General features: G+C 38.7%; 2 protein-coding genes across 5 annotated transcripts; both read left to right on the forward strand.

Moving 5' to 3' along the window:
- Positions 1–875: 875 nt before the first annotated feature.
- rin3 (Ras and Rab interactor 3) lies at positions 876–11,098 on the forward strand. Its single transcript, XM_046855086.1, has 10 exons — positions 876–1,430; positions 2,002–2,647; positions 2,724–2,838; positions 4,871–4,943; positions 5,031–5,122; positions 5,258–6,661; positions 6,961–7,269; positions 8,202–8,333; positions 9,719–9,882; positions 9,989–11,098. The coding sequence occupies exons 2-10, from the start codon at positions 2,072–2,074 to the stop codon at positions 10,331–10,333; spliced, it is 3,210 nt and encodes a 1,069-aa protein (XP_046711042.1). The 5' UTR covers positions 876–1,430; positions 2,002–2,071; the 3' UTR covers positions 10,334–11,098.
- A 1,861-nt stretch (positions 11,099–12,959) lies between these two features.
- On the forward strand, positions 12,960–16,705 carry pth2 (parathyroid hormone 2). Of its 4 annotated transcripts, none has more exons than XM_046856260.1 (4): positions 12,977–13,029; positions 15,720–15,754; positions 15,847–15,944; positions 16,026–16,705. In XM_046856260.1, exons 2-4 carry the CDS (start codon positions 15,752–15,754, stop codon positions 16,387–16,389), a joined length of 465 nt encoding a protein of 154 aa, XP_046712216.1. In that variant the 5' UTR covers positions 12,977–13,029; positions 15,720–15,751; the 3' UTR covers positions 16,390–16,705. The 4 variants fall into 4 exon arrangements, with proteins under 4 accessions (XP_046712217.1, XP_046712216.1, XP_046712215.1 ...); XM_046856259.1 differs by lacking the exon at positions 12,977–13,029 and adding an exon at positions 14,065–15,051; XM_046856261.1 differs by lacking the exon at positions 15,720–15,754 and having other exon boundaries at positions 12,960–13,029.
- The last annotated feature ends 93 nt before the right edge of the window (positions 16,706–16,798 follow it).

The following is a 16,798-nucleotide window of genomic DNA, read 5'->3' on the forward strand; positions in this document are numbered from 1 at the left end:
TGACAGCGGATCTGTTGAATTATTTGTCCCTGATTAATTAGAATCAATTTAGTGTGATTCTTTTATACTTTTTATTTTTTAATTCATTTAAAATTATGTGACTTTAATAAAATTATTAGTGTGTCTGCTTGGAAGCTGTCAAAGCATAAGATATAAAAGCCTATTGATTGGGATGATTATTTTTTTTTTTTTTTTTGGAAGAAGTTGGTGGCTAGCTGACCTAGCAATAGGCCTTGGAGGAGGAATTGGAAAGTATGACTGGTCAAGCTGAAGAAGTCAAACTTTGTCTTCCTTCCTCTCAAATTCCAATATAGTCATCATTCCATGATAGTCATCAACATGCTGACCTCTCGCACATTGAAAAAAGCTTACACACACAAGGGGTTGATGTTTTTACCCCCCCTCACATTTCACATACTTTGGCGAAACTTACAACTTTGATTATTTAAATTTACTGTCACACTTTCAGTGAGCTTTCAGTGTAATTTCTTTTCCTGAAGTATGGTTTTCTTCACTGGCGCCATGAAGTGTGAAGTCACGGTTTGCTAACAGGAAACATCTGCTGGCTTATGGCTTTTGGTTAAGACCCCCGATAAAGTATAACCATTTGCATTTACTACAACTGCATGCACTGGGCAACACTACAGACAACTTATTGGCATCATAAAAATGACAATGAGTAATTAAAGTACAAATCAGAAGAGTCAGAAGTTTCCATGTCTTAACATGAAGGAGACTTCTATGAAGTGAAAACCCTCTCCAGCAACAAAAATGTTGTGTCTCAAAACTCCCTTCTGCTCAAACCACCCCCCTGTATATCTGAACATGCCCAGCCATGAGCCAAAAGGGATGGGCTGGGCTTCAGGCCTCTCAGTGAGACTTCCCACATGTGTTGCATTCTTCGTGGAGCACTTCAGAGTCTCTGGCGCATCTGGAGCAGCTTAACTTTAAAATAGACAAGGGAAGAAGTTCACTGCTTACAAACACTTCTCCTTCACATACGCATAGTTCAGGTCTGCTGAGCCGGCCATCTGGAGATCCTGTTTGTTTGTTAGCAGCAAGTCGTAACTAACCTTTAAACGTTTATATTGTGCATCTTTGGGAGAGCATATCTCTGTGTTAAAGGGGTTGGCTGACCACTCTGGACAACCTCTTCCTGAGAACACAGACAGGAAGTCAAGACCAAGAGCAGAACGCAGAAAAAAGAGAAAATTTCTATCAAGGTTTTTTTTTTTTTAATTAATGTTAGGGTGAAAAGATATGTAAATAAAAAGGAAACTGAAGAAGGAGATGATGGACGAGTTCAGGACGCCTGTATAAGAGGTAAAGGGAAACATGAAGTAAGGGGAAAAAAAAAAGAGTTGTGGGGTAAAAGACACAACGATGAAGAAAACAGCTGTTGTGCTGAAGGACTCCAAAGCATCGAGTAGGTGAGTTTCAAAATCTAATCCTAGTCATCATGTTTGTACTGAGAATTCTCTGTATGAATATAAAAAAAGGGATCAGGGAAAAAGGGTTTTGTTCGATTTTTATCATGCCCAAACACAACTTCTTCTTCTTAGAGAGGTTTTCCATGAGATCTACTATGCTCGTGGTGCCTAATATTCAATATACACTGAACAGACAAGGAATGTGTGTAAACCAGTGTAAGAACCATTTTAACACTAACACTATTGACATCATACCCTTGGGTGGCACATTTATGTAGTGGGGAAGGAAAAGGTTGGCATGAGATGGAAAGAAAAGAAAAACATTTAGAGAGCAGACTAGGAGTAAGATTAACAACTTCGTGCTACGCACATTTACGTAATGGCACAACGCCGTGCAGTTTTTTTTCCCAAAATATGTGACGTCTTTTATACAGAAGTAATGATTGTTCCACCAAAGTGCTTCCATTTCTGCTTTTGTGCAAATTCCACGACAATGAAGTCGAAGTATAAGCTCAAAAGCAGAAGTATGTTTTTTCATTTGATGATCTTTTGCCTTTCTTGTATTTCTCAGGTTGGTCATCAGGTCCCTCTAAAATCACTCAACCAAAGATTAATTATTGATCCGTTTTTAAATATGCACCATGCTGTCCTCGGCTCCCACCACATCGCCTACCGCCATCCCCAAAACTAAAACCAAGCCTCTTTTGGTTTCCGAATGTTCTTCCTCACCCACATCTACAACACCGGTCCAGTTGGTTGAAATTTCGGATAACCCCACTCCAATAAATTTACACAAATCCACCTCCCCTCCTCTACCTCTCTCGCCTCCTTACTCAACTCGCAAACCCCAAAGTTCTCTGCCACCTCTCAACTCCAAACCTACTGTCCCTCCTGTACACAAAACAAAGGCTTCTAAGCCAACATGCCCACCTCTCCCAGCCCAGCAGCCATCAGCATTTCCCAAAGCGTCCTCTACGTCAATGTCCAAAGCCCCTCCACGGCCTACCTCTAAACCCTTATCACCACGTCTTCAGAGACCCCCACCGCCACTCACTTCAAAAACACCTGCTGTACCATCTCCACCTGTCCAAACACAGAAATCAGCCCGTCCCAGCATTAGCATTTTGGAAAAGCTGATCAAGACATGTCCAGTGTGGCTACAGCTTGGAATGTCCAAGGAAAAAGCTACTCAAATACTCAACAAAGAGCCACCAGGGGTAAGAGTGTATACATTTACCATTTATATCTCTTGATCTTAATTTGAATCTTACTATATATATGCTGGCTTCGCAGGGATTTTTAGTAAGGAGGGATCGTGGCCAGCTGTTAATGGTGGTGTCAGTTCGTCTTCCAGACCAGCAGGGAGTTTCCCAGATTCAGGACTTGCATGTGAAAGAAGAGAAGTCAAGTAAGTCGAAGCGTTCTTCTCTCATTCTGATTTTATAGTGGATAACATGAGAGTGGTTGCCGCGTTAACCAGACTGGATTAGATTTTAAACCACATCTAAACTGAAATGTTGCCCTGTTTAAATGCGTAATTAAATGTGGCATGTAAAGTATAGGCTAGCATCAGGGAGTCAACCTCCCAAAACTGTCAGGTCTTCTGTGCATACAGTGGTGGACAGTAGCAAAGTAAATGTAATTTTGTTACTGTACTTAAGTAGTTTTTTCGTGTATCTGTACTTTATTAAAATACAGTGAAACCTCGATACCTGCGGGGGTAACGTTCGATGACCCCTCGCGAGTAAGAAAAGATTGCAAGTTTCTGACTCTTTCATTTTTACAATTTTACAATTCTCCTTTTTCAAGGGGAATTGTACATGTACTGTACTGAACTGTAAACTCAACAAAAATTGTGAATTACTTGTCACAAATGTTTTATGTACTACTTTAAATGAATAATAGTTATTCAAACATTTTGATGTGATTTATTCGTACAAACTCTGTTTTGAAATGTTACTCCGAACTTTCAAGCCACTCGCGGCTTCTCAGGAACTATCAGATTTTTCACGAGTTACTAGTACCGGTCCCAAGCCCGGATAAATTGGGGAGGGTTGCGTTAGGAAGGGCATCCAGCGTAAAAACATGTGCCAAATCAAACATGCGGATGATCCGCTGTGGCGACCCCTGATGGGAGAAGCCGAAAGAAAGTTTTACTCTTAGTCCGGTTCCAAATGAAAAGTCAAGAACAATGGTGGCGAGGAGGTGGCGAGGGTTAAGCTCACGAGTATTGAGGTTCCACTGTATTTCCATTTGAAGAGACTTCACTTTAATTTCACTACATTTCAAAGTGAAATATCTCAACTACATTTCGACAAATCAGTCGTTCGTTTTTATTTAGGAGCCAATAAAAAATTTAAGCACGATTTGTTTTGAAGTTGTTTTGATTGCTTTTTGTGTATCTACTCAGCACGAACATACAGTTCGGCATCAGTTCAACAGAAAGCAGAACATTTTTGAGAGGAATAAATAATGGAAGAATCTGTTGACTCGAACTCGTCACAACACCAGTGGCCTTATTTGCACGATTTTTTTGAAGTAGTCGAAAAGAAGGTTTTGGGCTCATGATAATTGAAATTTTTATCAAACAGTGTTTGACTCATTAATATCATTCTATTAATAGATTCGTGTGCACATACTGTACATTTCATTTAAACTGAGTTAAGATAATAGGAACATTATAGCCATAATAAATCATAGTACTTTGGATACTGAAGTATCATTTAAAAAACAATTACTTTTGTACTTTTACTCAGGTGATTTTTTTTACTTTTACTTTCTCACTTTTACTTTTACTGGAGTCATCTACTATATCTCTAGCTCAAGTACATGGTGTGTGTACTTTGTCCACCACTGTGTGCATACACTGGGTTCACCAGTGAATTGAAGTTTGGCCACCTTTTGACACTGCCATATTGTTCACCAAATATGGTCACTGTCAAATTATAAACCTGGATATTTAGAAAAGAAGAGTATGAAAAGAGTGTGATTCTGACTGACTCAAATTTAACACAAGCAGACAAGGTAGTCTGTGGAGGAGGGGAGTGACCACAGGTTTCCTGTCCTCAGCACTGAACTGAGGCTAACACTGTCCAACTTCCTGACAACACCAACTTACCTCTGTGAGCTTGTGCTGCTGTGGGTGTTTCACAAAGGAAAATATCTGTGTTATTTATCTTCCTGTTTTGTCATGATAGAAGCTCTGTGCTATTTGACAATTGCTATTGCTTTATCTAAATAGGTTCGATCTCTAAAGCCTGTGTAAAAGTCAGTACTATTAATTGACTTACAATTTCAGACTAGTCGTTTTGTGGGCTTGGATAAAGTACTGTTGGCCAGCTGCTGTTTAAAAATGTTGATACGATGTAGATGTGGTATGCTCCAGACAAATTCTATGCATACATAACCATAAACAGCTTTGTTTTCTTCCTCTCTTACAGTGCTGTATCTTGAAGGCTCTGCCCTGGTCTTTGACAACATATTTAAACTCATTGCGTTCTATTGTGTTAGCCGGTAAGCTTGGCCTCCGGTGAACTATTTCTGAATTATAGCTCTCAAACCTGAGCATGTTTTTAGTGTAATATTTTTATTGTTCTTTAGGGACATCCTCTCCTTTACCTTGAAATTACCGCAGGCCATCATCCAGGCAATTAAATACGAAGACATGGAGGTGATCTCCACACTAGGAGTAGGTAATACAAAGTATATGAGCCAGACCATCCAGATTTTTTTTTCTCCGCCCGAACACTAATTTATTTCCATTACACTTTAATTACGCATGTGTCCATGTCTTTGCTATTCTAACCAGTCTTGAACTTTGTTAATAGAATTCTGGGGCTCAGAGCTAAATGGCCAGTTTCGGGAAGATTCCAGAAAATCTGCAGACTGCAGTATCTCTGGAGAGATGAAGCTTTCTTCTGTAAGTAACCATCTTTGGTACATCAACCCCATCTTCATTGAGGAATACTACAACAGCTTGCCTCCCAACTCTCCTACACCAATCCTGAGGTCCCAAAGTCTCAACGTGTCTGTACAGGCTGTGCCGAAATTCAAAAGACCACCCCCTCCACTACCTCCTCGTCCACTGACAATTTCCGAAGACACACCGATGCAAGTGTCAACTAAGGCGGCTAAAGAGAAGCTTACGTCAGAGGAGTCTTCAGTTCTCTTGCTGCATTCTTCTCTGGGTGTAAAACAAAAAGAGGAAGGAAGTAATTGTGGGTATAAAAAGCCAGAGGAAACTATATTAGCCAGTACTGAGGCAGAATCATTGAACAAACAAGAACCCGTTTTGAGTGAAGCAACAAAACAGAGTAGTGGCGCCCCTCCGAAGATTCCCCCAGTCCCACTTCGACGCCGGATTTCTGAGGGCCAATCTTCAGGAGAAGAAGTTCAACCGGAACCTTTAAAGGAAAATGTTTGTCCATCTGTAGCAGCAGAAACCAATGAGGATCCAAGTGCTGCCGTGTCTCTTATTTGCCTTGATGATTGTAGCATCGATCAATGGGTAAGTGGACTGTCCGGAAACTCCACAACACACAAAGAGCAGGGTGATCAATCAAAAATTTCAAATGGAGATTCTGCTGTGAATATGCTTCCGGTAATTGACATAAAGAAGCCTTGTGCTCCAGTGCCACCTCCTAGGAAGAAACGAGCATCTCAAACCATTATCACCATATCCAAAGATGCCAGTAATACCTCTGAAGGTGGTCCTCAAGAACTCAGCCACACAGCACCACAGCCCACGTCAGCACTCCAGACCCTTCATGTCAATGCAGACCACCACAAAGTTGCAGATGTCTCATTATTTGCCCCTGAAGGAGGTGCTCCTCAGGTGGATCATGACTCCTACTCCACGAGCAGCACAGAGGAAGAGGCAGATCCTACCCCAATGGGTGGTTTAATGAAGAGGACTTCCACTGTTATGCTAGACCGTGCTAAGCAGCGGCTCTCCATGGTGAACTTCTCCACCGTCTTCACAAGCTTTATGAGCACTGACCGCAAACTTCAGAAGCGGATAGTGGAGCTTGCTAGAGATGGGAGCACATACTTTGGTAACCTGGTACAGGACTATCGAGCCTTTACTCTGGACACTATGAGGAGGCATTCCTCAAGTACAGAGATGCTCCAAGAGATCAGACAAATGATGACGCAGCTCAAGAGCTATCTGATACAAAGCACAGAGCTGCAGAACCTGCAAGAGCCAAATGCTTATTCTGAGGAGAACTTGGGTAATTTAAATACCTACTTTCATGACAAGTGAACTATGATTTATCACTATATATATGTATTTTTGGACTTAGAAGTCTTTGGTTTAATATGATATGTGAATTATTATTTAAAGCAATTTTTTTTTAATCTGCTTAGCATAGCATGTTTATGTAATTTTATTATAATTCCACACATAGTGATCCAAATATCGAAAAATTCCATTATACAGACAAACTGCAGAAGAAACAGTATACTCTATAGATATATAATGTTTGCTCTGGCAGTGTTTTACATCTGTTATATATCTCCTTCTCCTCAGAGATTATCATTGAGGCGTCACTTTATAAGAGTGTCCTGAAGCCCTTAAGAGAGGCGATATATAATGGGCTGAAGGACATCCACTCCCATGCAGGCAATCTCAAAAAGCTCAAGGAGAACCAGCAGATAGTGCTTGGCACCACCACCACTGATTTGGGTGTGACCACCTGTGTTCCTGACTCACCTGTCATGGAGAAGATCCAGGGGAAGTTGGGAAACCTGCATCAGGAATACTCACCTCAGAAGAAAATCGATCTGCTCCTCAAGACATGCAAGATCATATATGAGTCCATGTCTGTGGGCTGCCCAGGTTAGACAAAAAAGAAAAGAAAGAAAAACATTGTTTATTGTTTATCTATAATTATCTTGCCATGAGTTAAGACTTATTACAAAGATAGAAAGATTCCCCACACAGACTTATTACCCCCTTTACTTTAAACATTAGAAAGGGGATAAAACGTAAGCTTTGTTGGTTGGAGTGTTCCAGAAACTGCTTTTCTCCTGGGATTTTTATGCGTGGCAATGCAAACTTAGTTTCCTGTTCCTGGCTGAAAAGAACCCGATGTGGTCTTGACATCCTGTGATGATCTTCTGCTCACGCCACAGCTGCAATGAGCGATTATGTGAGTCAGTGTAGACTTCCTGTTCGTTTGGTCCAGTCTTGCCCTTCTCAACTGACCTCTCTCATCAGCAAGGCATTTCCACTCACAGAACTGCTGCTACTGCATGTTCAAATCCCAGGAGATCAGCCTCTTATGAAATCCTCAAACTAGGCCATCTGGCACCAACAATGATGCCACAGTCAAAGGCAATGAGATCATATGATTGTCTGATTAGTTATTTTCTATGTGAAGGTTTTTCTAATCAAGTGGCTGGGTAGTAACAAAAGCAGACCGCCTCTGTTCTTTATTTCCTATAAACAGAAACCATGCTGGGTTTAAATACAGAATACATCTTATACTATTTACACACAGTCTTATTAGAGAGTTCCTCTTTTTGTCTGTTTGCGGAGTAAACTAAATGATTACACCAGGATTAACTCATCAAAAAGTTCAGAAATTGCAAAACATGAGCTATAGTTTGTTGGGGGAGGGGTGAGAACTAGGGAGGGGTGAGAACTAGATTCAGTTGTTTGCTATTTGCCTCCTTTCGTCGCAGTTTGACTGTGGATGCATGCTAATGGGTGTAACTGCCATTTATACTTTGTGATAAATATGTTAAATGATATTCTGGGCTCTGTAGGAAAGCCACATGGTGCAGACGACTTCCTGCCTGTACTGATGTATGTACTGGCTCGGTGCAACATGGCTGCACTGCTGCTGGATGTAGAATATATGATGGAACTGATGGACCCTGCACTACAGCTTGGAGAAGGTGAGAACATCAACACACACAGACACTATAGTGCTGTCATTTTATGAAATCCCAGAGCATATATATGATATGGGAAAAAGAATTGGCACACCTGACTTTTCTAGCCATGTGTGGTGTTTGGTTCTTCCCCAAACTGTTATCATTAAGCTAGAGGCACACAACTGTATTGGCTGTATTTCCTTTCACTTGACCTAGAAGACCCAAACTGGTTCCAGTATGACAATGCCCCTGTGCACAACGTCAAATGGGATGTTTAAAAAAGCATATACCCATCTTATTTTCCATAAAAGTATTAAAAATAGTAAATATAGAAAAGTCCAAAAGTACTGGAAAACCTGATGAAATGACATTAAAATGCAATTCATTTTCAAAATCTTTTGGATGCTTCAAAAGCTGATCGATAAATTGTGCTCCACAGATAGTGATTTTCAGTTCTGTGATGTTAACCCTTCTTCGATGCAAGATATCTGAAATTATTTAAAGCTTTGTCAGCCACGCTGAGTTCAAGTTTGCAACCCTCCACAGTTTTTTGAGTAGGAATTTTATAAAGAAAGTACCAAATCATGGATCAAAATTACAGTTATACAGAGAGTCGCCAAGCACAGCATTCATTCTGCCTAACAAGAAAATCATTGCTCCACTGTAATGTCACAGCATTCCATGAGTTGAATATAAGGGTTTTCCCTGAGGCACTGCACAAAGTCAATTCTAATAGTGGTAAAATGTCCTGCTAACACTGTCTAGCTAGGTACAATGCAGTATAGAGAACACAAGTATCCACTGTTATGCATTACAATGATGATACGTGAATTTGAAGTGTTTGCATTGTTGCATCTCAAACAACCTGTATGTCAACAGGATTACAATACCATAACAGTATTGGCACAGAAAACACACACACACACACACACACACACACCATCACCCCTAAAACTATTTTACTTACTGACTCTAATAAATCTCATGCTCACTTTTTTTTCTCAATGATTCATCTGTGGAGTCATATGTGAGCCGAAGTATGAGGTATGCATACAGATTCCTGCACAAAAAATATGGATACAACTGATTCTACAATTACCAGACTGTCAGAAACATCATCTTATGAGTATTTGAATTGTCCACTGAAACAATAACCATACCTTTTTATTTATAACCATATACACACATGACTTCAGTTGTAACTTGAGATTAACTATGATTTGATCTCACAACCTTCTGATCAATAGTCTGTTGTATAAATCATTAAACTACCACCACAGAATTTTACAACATCCTCATCAAGTGTGTGCGTCCAAATTAATGTTGTTCAGCAGCTTCTCGTGGTTTAAGCATTACTGTTCCTGAACTGTAGCATTCCTTCAATGATGCATAGCTTGTCTTTCTAGGCTCGTACTATCTTACCACAACATATGGAGCTCTGGAGCATATCAAAAACTATGATAAGCAGGCAGCTTCCAGGCAGCTGAGTTTGGAAATTCAGGATTCTATTCACCGCTGGGAGCGTCGCCGAACTCTTAATAAGGCCCGTGCCTCACAAACATTAATACAGGTAGACCAGATTATATACTGGATATCTGTGAATAAATGCATAAATATACTCATAAACAGACTCATAAATATACTCAATTAACCATCGTTACTTTTTTTTACCGCAGGATTTCATCACGGTCTCTTTCCTCGAGGCATGTTCTAACACCAAAACTCTGGGTGTGGATCCCAACACCACAGCCCGAGACCTGAGCGCCCAGTGTGCAGTAAAGTTTGATGTGCATGACCCTGACACCTACTGTCTGAGCGTGCTAGTGGACGGCCATTACCAACACCTGAGTCCTGAGGAGTTTCCCCTCTCAATCAAATCAAGCCTGCACCGCAGTGAGCCTCGCAAAGAATATCACTTCGTGTACCATCACGGCCTCTGGCCAGGACAGGCCTCCGAACCTGACCAGGAAATAAATAATACCCCTGAACTGACACCTGCCCAGGAGGAGAGTTTGATCTGAAGAAAAAACAATATTAAAAAAAGCCATTAATTAACTGCTACTTCATTGAACTTCCATCTTGGCACCAGGTCTACTCCAAAATTGCACTTTGACCTATGGCAGCATTGTTTTAGATTAATCATTCTTAGTGCTAAAATAGCCTATAAATGTCAGGGAGTACAAGACAGACTGTCATTATTGTTTAGGAAATCAAGCGAAATCGGAGTAATGACTTGACAGCTGAGCAGTATTGCTAGAACACACACACACACACACACACACACACACACACACACACACACACACACACACACACAAAACCAACTGGATATTGGTTTGATTACATGAGCAGGAATTCTCCAAGATCCAAAAACAGATACTGACAAAAAAACCTTGCCTTAATAGGTATTGTTTTAAGCATTCCTTTTTTTTTTTTTTACATATGTGTGTGTGTATATATGGGTGTATGTAAATATACATACACCTGCACATCAGAGCTCATGTCTTTTTTAAATTTATTTTCCTTTATTTGCATGACAGTGTTACCTGGGACTTTATAAATTTTTGCTATTGCTACTTAGTATCCGTTTTAGTACCTATAATCTCTTTTTCCTGAATACAGGATCATATTTCTAGTTATAAAATCAATAAGCACATGAATACGACTGAAGTCACAAACATTTCTGTACATGATTTATTGTTTTATTAAGTGCGATTTGAATATGCATTGACAAAAGGTTTTTTTTTTCATCTAAACACAATTAAAGTACTTTACTGTTGACATCATCATTTGTGTCTAAATTTAAGTGAAACATGTCTAAGACACATCGTTACTAATTTTCTTGCTGCACAGTCTGAATGAGCCAATTTCATGCTTTGTTGAGGATATGGAACATACAATTACATACCATATTCTTTAATATTTATCTCATTCAGAGTTTTAAATAATCCTAAAGGCGTTTAACAGGGTTGAGGCCAGAGATCTACAGCCGGCCTCTCAAGAGCTTCCACTCCAAGTACATTTATATATACATTCCTAGGCAAAAAAAAATGCACTAACTACAAATATTAGGCTCATTTTAATCTCTTAAAAACAAATCATAGGTCAGATATTTACCAAGAGCAATAGTGTAGGAGTCCCAGCTCTCTCAGTCCTGACTGGATTAATTGGCTCGTTAAAATTATATCCATGATGAGCAACATCAGGTGTAGCATATAACCAGATAACGATTAACGTTGTAAGAAACTAAATTATGCTTCAGATTCCCAGAAATTTTTTGGGGGGATTTTGTACACTTTTGTACACAAACATTTAAACCATTTTCAGGTCTGAATTAATCATTGTGCTGATTTTTACATTGGTGTACAAGTAGACTATAAAAGTGAAATGCTTAATAAAGCAAATAAGCAAATTTGCTCTACACCTAGCACCTTTAAATTTTTTTTTAGAACACACTTTTTTAGAACACACTTTTGTTCCTATGCAACAAACTAGGTAATTTAACATTTATGAAAATATACCTGGACCAAACTAATATATAAATGTACAGATGTTCCACTTTATTATCATTGAAAAAGCTTTCCTTAGCATGAATAACAGCTGTACACACTCTTGGCATATGGGCAGTTTGTTTCTTCAAACATTCATCTGAAATACTTTGCAATGCCTCATGTAAAACTAGCCATGGTGTTCTTCACTAGATGGTGATTTCTTTCTAGTGATTCAGTTCATCCCAGTGCATTTCGATAGGATTTAGGTGCAGTGACTGGGCAGGCTATTTCAAGATAGAGAACACTTCAGCCCACTGTTTGCACTCTGAACAAAACTTGGATGTAAAATTTGGCTCATTGTCTTGTGGTATTCTGAAGTCGGTTGCAATTAGCTGCATGGTGCTGAAGCAGGAAAAGGAAGCCATGTTGGATCAGTATTCCTTCCAATGTATCCTACATTTAACCTACATGTATATAACGAGTTGTTTTCCAAATCTAAAAATAAACTTGTGAAGTGAAAGGTGTCATAACGTTATTTATTTCAGCGTTTTAGCCTCAGGTGGCAGAAAATTACAGGACCTTTGTGTTATATACATATATAAAATATGTTGGATTTTTGACAAGAACAGCTAAAAATATATTGAATATTTAAGACTTGAATATATTGCAATATTTCATATATAAATATTTCTGTCCTAACTCCAACCTAAACCCACTTAATTTGAATAAACATGACCAAGTATATTGTTTGAGGAGAAATCTCTCTTTTTGTTTTATACATCTTTTTTTTTAGGCCAGTCAATTTACTTAAAGGAATAATGAATACTTTCAGGAAAGTCTTCATTCGGTTCATTTACAATAAACATATTCATTCTAAATCTCATTCCTAAAAGCTTCTTTATAGTTTCTTTCTCTTCACTTTGACAGTAACATTATACATTTGTAATGTTTGTAACGTCAAAATAGTTGCCAAATGCAAAATAATAATAATAATAATTGTTAGCTACATGGCTAACACATTTCTTACCTCACTCTCTTCACACAGCTGACACTGAAACGTCGCGCGCGGCTTTTGGTGAATTAGCGACGCCCCGCCCACTTTCATTTGATTGGCTATTTTAGACGTCGTGACATCGGCACGTGCCGCATTGGAGTGCCTAGGCAGGAGGGACGGGCGTTCAAAACCGCTATCGATATCGATAATCGATAATCGATACTACTACACGGTATTTTCTGAAATCCAGCATTATTAATATTAAATATCTTACAGTAGAACTTGATTTCTCTTTAGTTACATTTATCAAAAAATTAACTAAATAAAAAACATTAAAGCTTTTATGTAAAGGAACAATAAACTGTTTGATTCTGTTTATGGTTCTTCTTAATAGAAATTCTCTCAAAAAGGAAAGATGACGCAGCGATTGCGAGATATATGACTGAATAACAGAATACTGGCTTTTTTGCGAATCGAAATAAAAAACGTTAAATATTAAACGTATTTGTTTAACAAAATATCAGAAAAGATTGCTGGCTTTGTGTGAGAACGGATACCTTTAGGATAATTTAGGATCGATCCACCCATTCCTAAAATGTAGAAGACCCTACAAGGTAAAGAATAAAGAATATTAGTTAAAAATATTAATCTATGTCTTTAATCTGGGTCACCTTTCAGGTTGAAAATGGTTACGGCCCTGACTGGAATGATAAATGGACTGAAATGTTAGCCTTCCAATAACAGTAAACCAAGCGGTAATCTGATTAGCAAAATTGTAATAATTACATTTTCAGCACATTAAGTTACTCTTAGCATGCCAAATATGACAATATACATAAACTAAGCTATGACAGCAATGGTGTATAAAGAAAAGAAAGTGAAGAAACTGTGACTAATGTCTGCAATTGAGTATCGCTATTACGGCATTAAACATCCAACAAGCACAATCCTCTTTGTACATGGCGGCTGTATGTGTCATGGCCTCATCTGTGCTCCAGCTTCTTTCTGTCTTCTTGTTCTGTCCGTCGTTTCATCATGAGCCTGTAGCACGTCACTGCTACCTCGCTCAGTAACGAGCGTTAGTGTCCGCTCGTCTGATGCTTACTCACTTCATCGCTGCCCATTATTTTAAATGAGGGACAAATGAAGTTAACCCACGCTAACGAGGACTCTCCGTACCCTACCTAAATGAGTGTGTTGCCTTAAAGAGGGGGAAAAAATTGTCTTCTTTTAACAAGAGAACTGTGACTATGTCTTCGGATAGTTTTTCGCTCCTGACTCTCACATTGAAGTACCGTAGCATCACATGCAAAAAAAAATGTTTTATGCAAAAATGTATTAATAAACATTTAAGTTTAAAACAATAGTCTGGTGTTGTATTAGTGTTAGAGCCTTTCCTATATGAAAATCACCTGTTAAGTTCTTGTGTACTTTCTGTGCTATTATAATCATCTCTCAGGTTAACATGTGTTGTAGGTGATCTGGTGCATCTGACCGGTGCTGTAAAAGGGTCTATCAAATTTAATGAGACTAACATCTCGCACGGCCTAGAATCCCGACATGTGCGTAGGCTGCCTGAAGACACCAAAGAAATAAATCAAAATTGGATTCTGGACGCTTGTTACACGTTTCCTGTTCCATCCCAGATAACCTTACATTACAACCTCACTGCAAAGTTGAGGGTTAAGTATACTGTGGTTGAGGGGCAAAGGGTTCCAAATGGCACCTACAACAAGGTTCATCTGGATTGGTGATCAGATCACGCTTGCTTCTTTCTGTTCGGTTTTTCATACTGTTTCTTAGACATCGTTAGGCACCATGACGTCAAAAACGGGTTCTGGCTTTACTCTGATATTCCTCTCTATTTCAAGTCTCCAGCCAAACAGGACATTTAGGGGCGTGTGACACACGTCTTTTCATCCTTCGTTCATCTCTATACACTTTCTTACACAGTAAGGCTGTATATATACGTCTGTACACCAAAGCCCTCTCACATTTATTCCAACACTTGTTGAGAAAGCGTGCTACGGCTGTTCAGGTATCTTCGCCTCAAGTTACACTAGCTCCGAAAACTCTAGATTTTTTTTTTTTGATTCAATACATTTTTTTTTGCAGTTTTTTTAAGAAAATAGAGGGACGAAGTTTACCTACTAATGTGTCACTAAAAAGAACTTCTTTTTGGATTCCATCAGAATCGTTGAGCGTTGTATTTAACTTAAAGATCTGAAGACGGTGAAGCAACCTGCAAGAGAAGGTGAGAAAAAATCTGGTCATGCATCAAAGAGATTTTTTTTACATGCAGATTTAGAGCATATTAGGTGTATAAAAGGCATTACAGGTGCAAAAGTCAGTTTGACTCATGATTGATTACTGTTACTATGTGATTTTTTTAGTCTCCTGATGGTCACCAGACATATATAATTTCTCTAATTTCTCTTTAAAATGCTTTTTCACATTTGCACACACTGTAATTTGCTGATTTGCAAAGAACTCCTATATTATATACAGTATATATGATTTATAGGATATATTTTTACTATTCATTGGCTCTGTGTTGGCATCTTAATCCAATCTAATCTAAATCTAATCTGATTGAATCCTCCGTCTGATTCGTTCACATATCACGTTGCAATAATTATAAAGCTCTATTTAAAATCAAGAATAATTTAGAATTATACTGAGGCAACTATGCATCAATTTATTCGTGATTTTTGAAAGATCATTTGAATATTAAAATTGTTGAATTCTACAAAAGAAAAAACCTTGGATTAGCCCTTATTATTCCTGAAGATATACCTTAATACAGGATTCAGTTTCCCTCCTAATCAGGTCATCTAGATAAGATTATTATAAAAAATATTATATGGAATATATATTAAACTGTAAAGATCCCCTGTATATTTTATCCTGGAACGTGTGTAGGTGGTCACTGGATTGTCCTCAGATGCACCATTATGGTACTTTTATGTTAGAATTTTCATATCATGCTTTTCAAGAGAAATTAATGGAAAAATGAAGAGCAAATCCCTGACCTTTCTCCATCTTTTAGATGGTGTCTCTAACTCTGAATCCTCGCCCTGCACTTTTCCTCATTGTCCTGATGTGTATGAGCCTGCACACTTCTGCCTTCCCACAGCCCTTCCAAAGGTAAATATATTAGACAGGTCATCTGTCCCTATAAACCTCAAACAACACATAGAACAGAAATGTTCCTTTTATATACCACAGAATATCAGCTTCAGATGGCCAGGATTCGATACAAGAGCAATGGAAGGTCCTCTACCCTCCCATCTCACTCCGTGACTGGAGCATCCAAATGTTGTCCAGCCCAGAGTTCGGTGGAGCAGAGCCCAGAACGGAGCAGCTACCCGTGAATGAGTGGATCCCTCTTAGCCAGTCACAGATGGAGGAGAAGTTGATGAAGGGATGGCCAGGAGACTGGCAGCAGAGGGTGGGCAACCCAGAGAAGCGAAACATTGTGGTGGCAGATGATGCAGCGTTCAGAGAGAAGAGTAAGCTTCTTACAGCCATGGAGAGACAGAAATGGCTGAACTCGTACATGCAGAAACTTTTGGTGGTTAACTCCAAATAAATCCCTTGGGTCTGAAGGATACATTACAATATAAATATTAAAAGAAAGAATGTTATTTTGGTCACAAAACAGGAAGTAATCTCAATCACTGTACATTACATCTCCGTTCTTCATTGTAAAGAAGCCACTCAGTATTGTATAGGCTGATAAAAAGCATGTATGTGGCTGGTTGTTTCTTTTGTGTAATTAATTTTAAATTAAGAATGTAACTGCAAAAATAATTGCTAATTTGTTTGGTTTAACTTCTACTGAAGTGTAAGATCTTTGAACCACAAAAAATGGTATACATAGACCATGTATGATATACATATGCGTGTCATTTATTAATCAAGAACCACCACAAATACATGTCTACAATAAATGTGTATTCTAACTCTTCTTCTTGAGTAGTTCTTTGTAAAACATAAAA

Source organism: Silurus meridionalis, chromosome 8 (assembly GCF_014805685.1).
Source record: "Silurus meridionalis isolate SWU-2019-XX chromosome 8, ASM1480568v1, whole genome shotgun sequence".
NCBI classification, from domain to species: Eukaryota; Metazoa; Chordata; class Actinopteri; order Siluriformes; family Siluridae; genus Silurus; species Silurus meridionalis.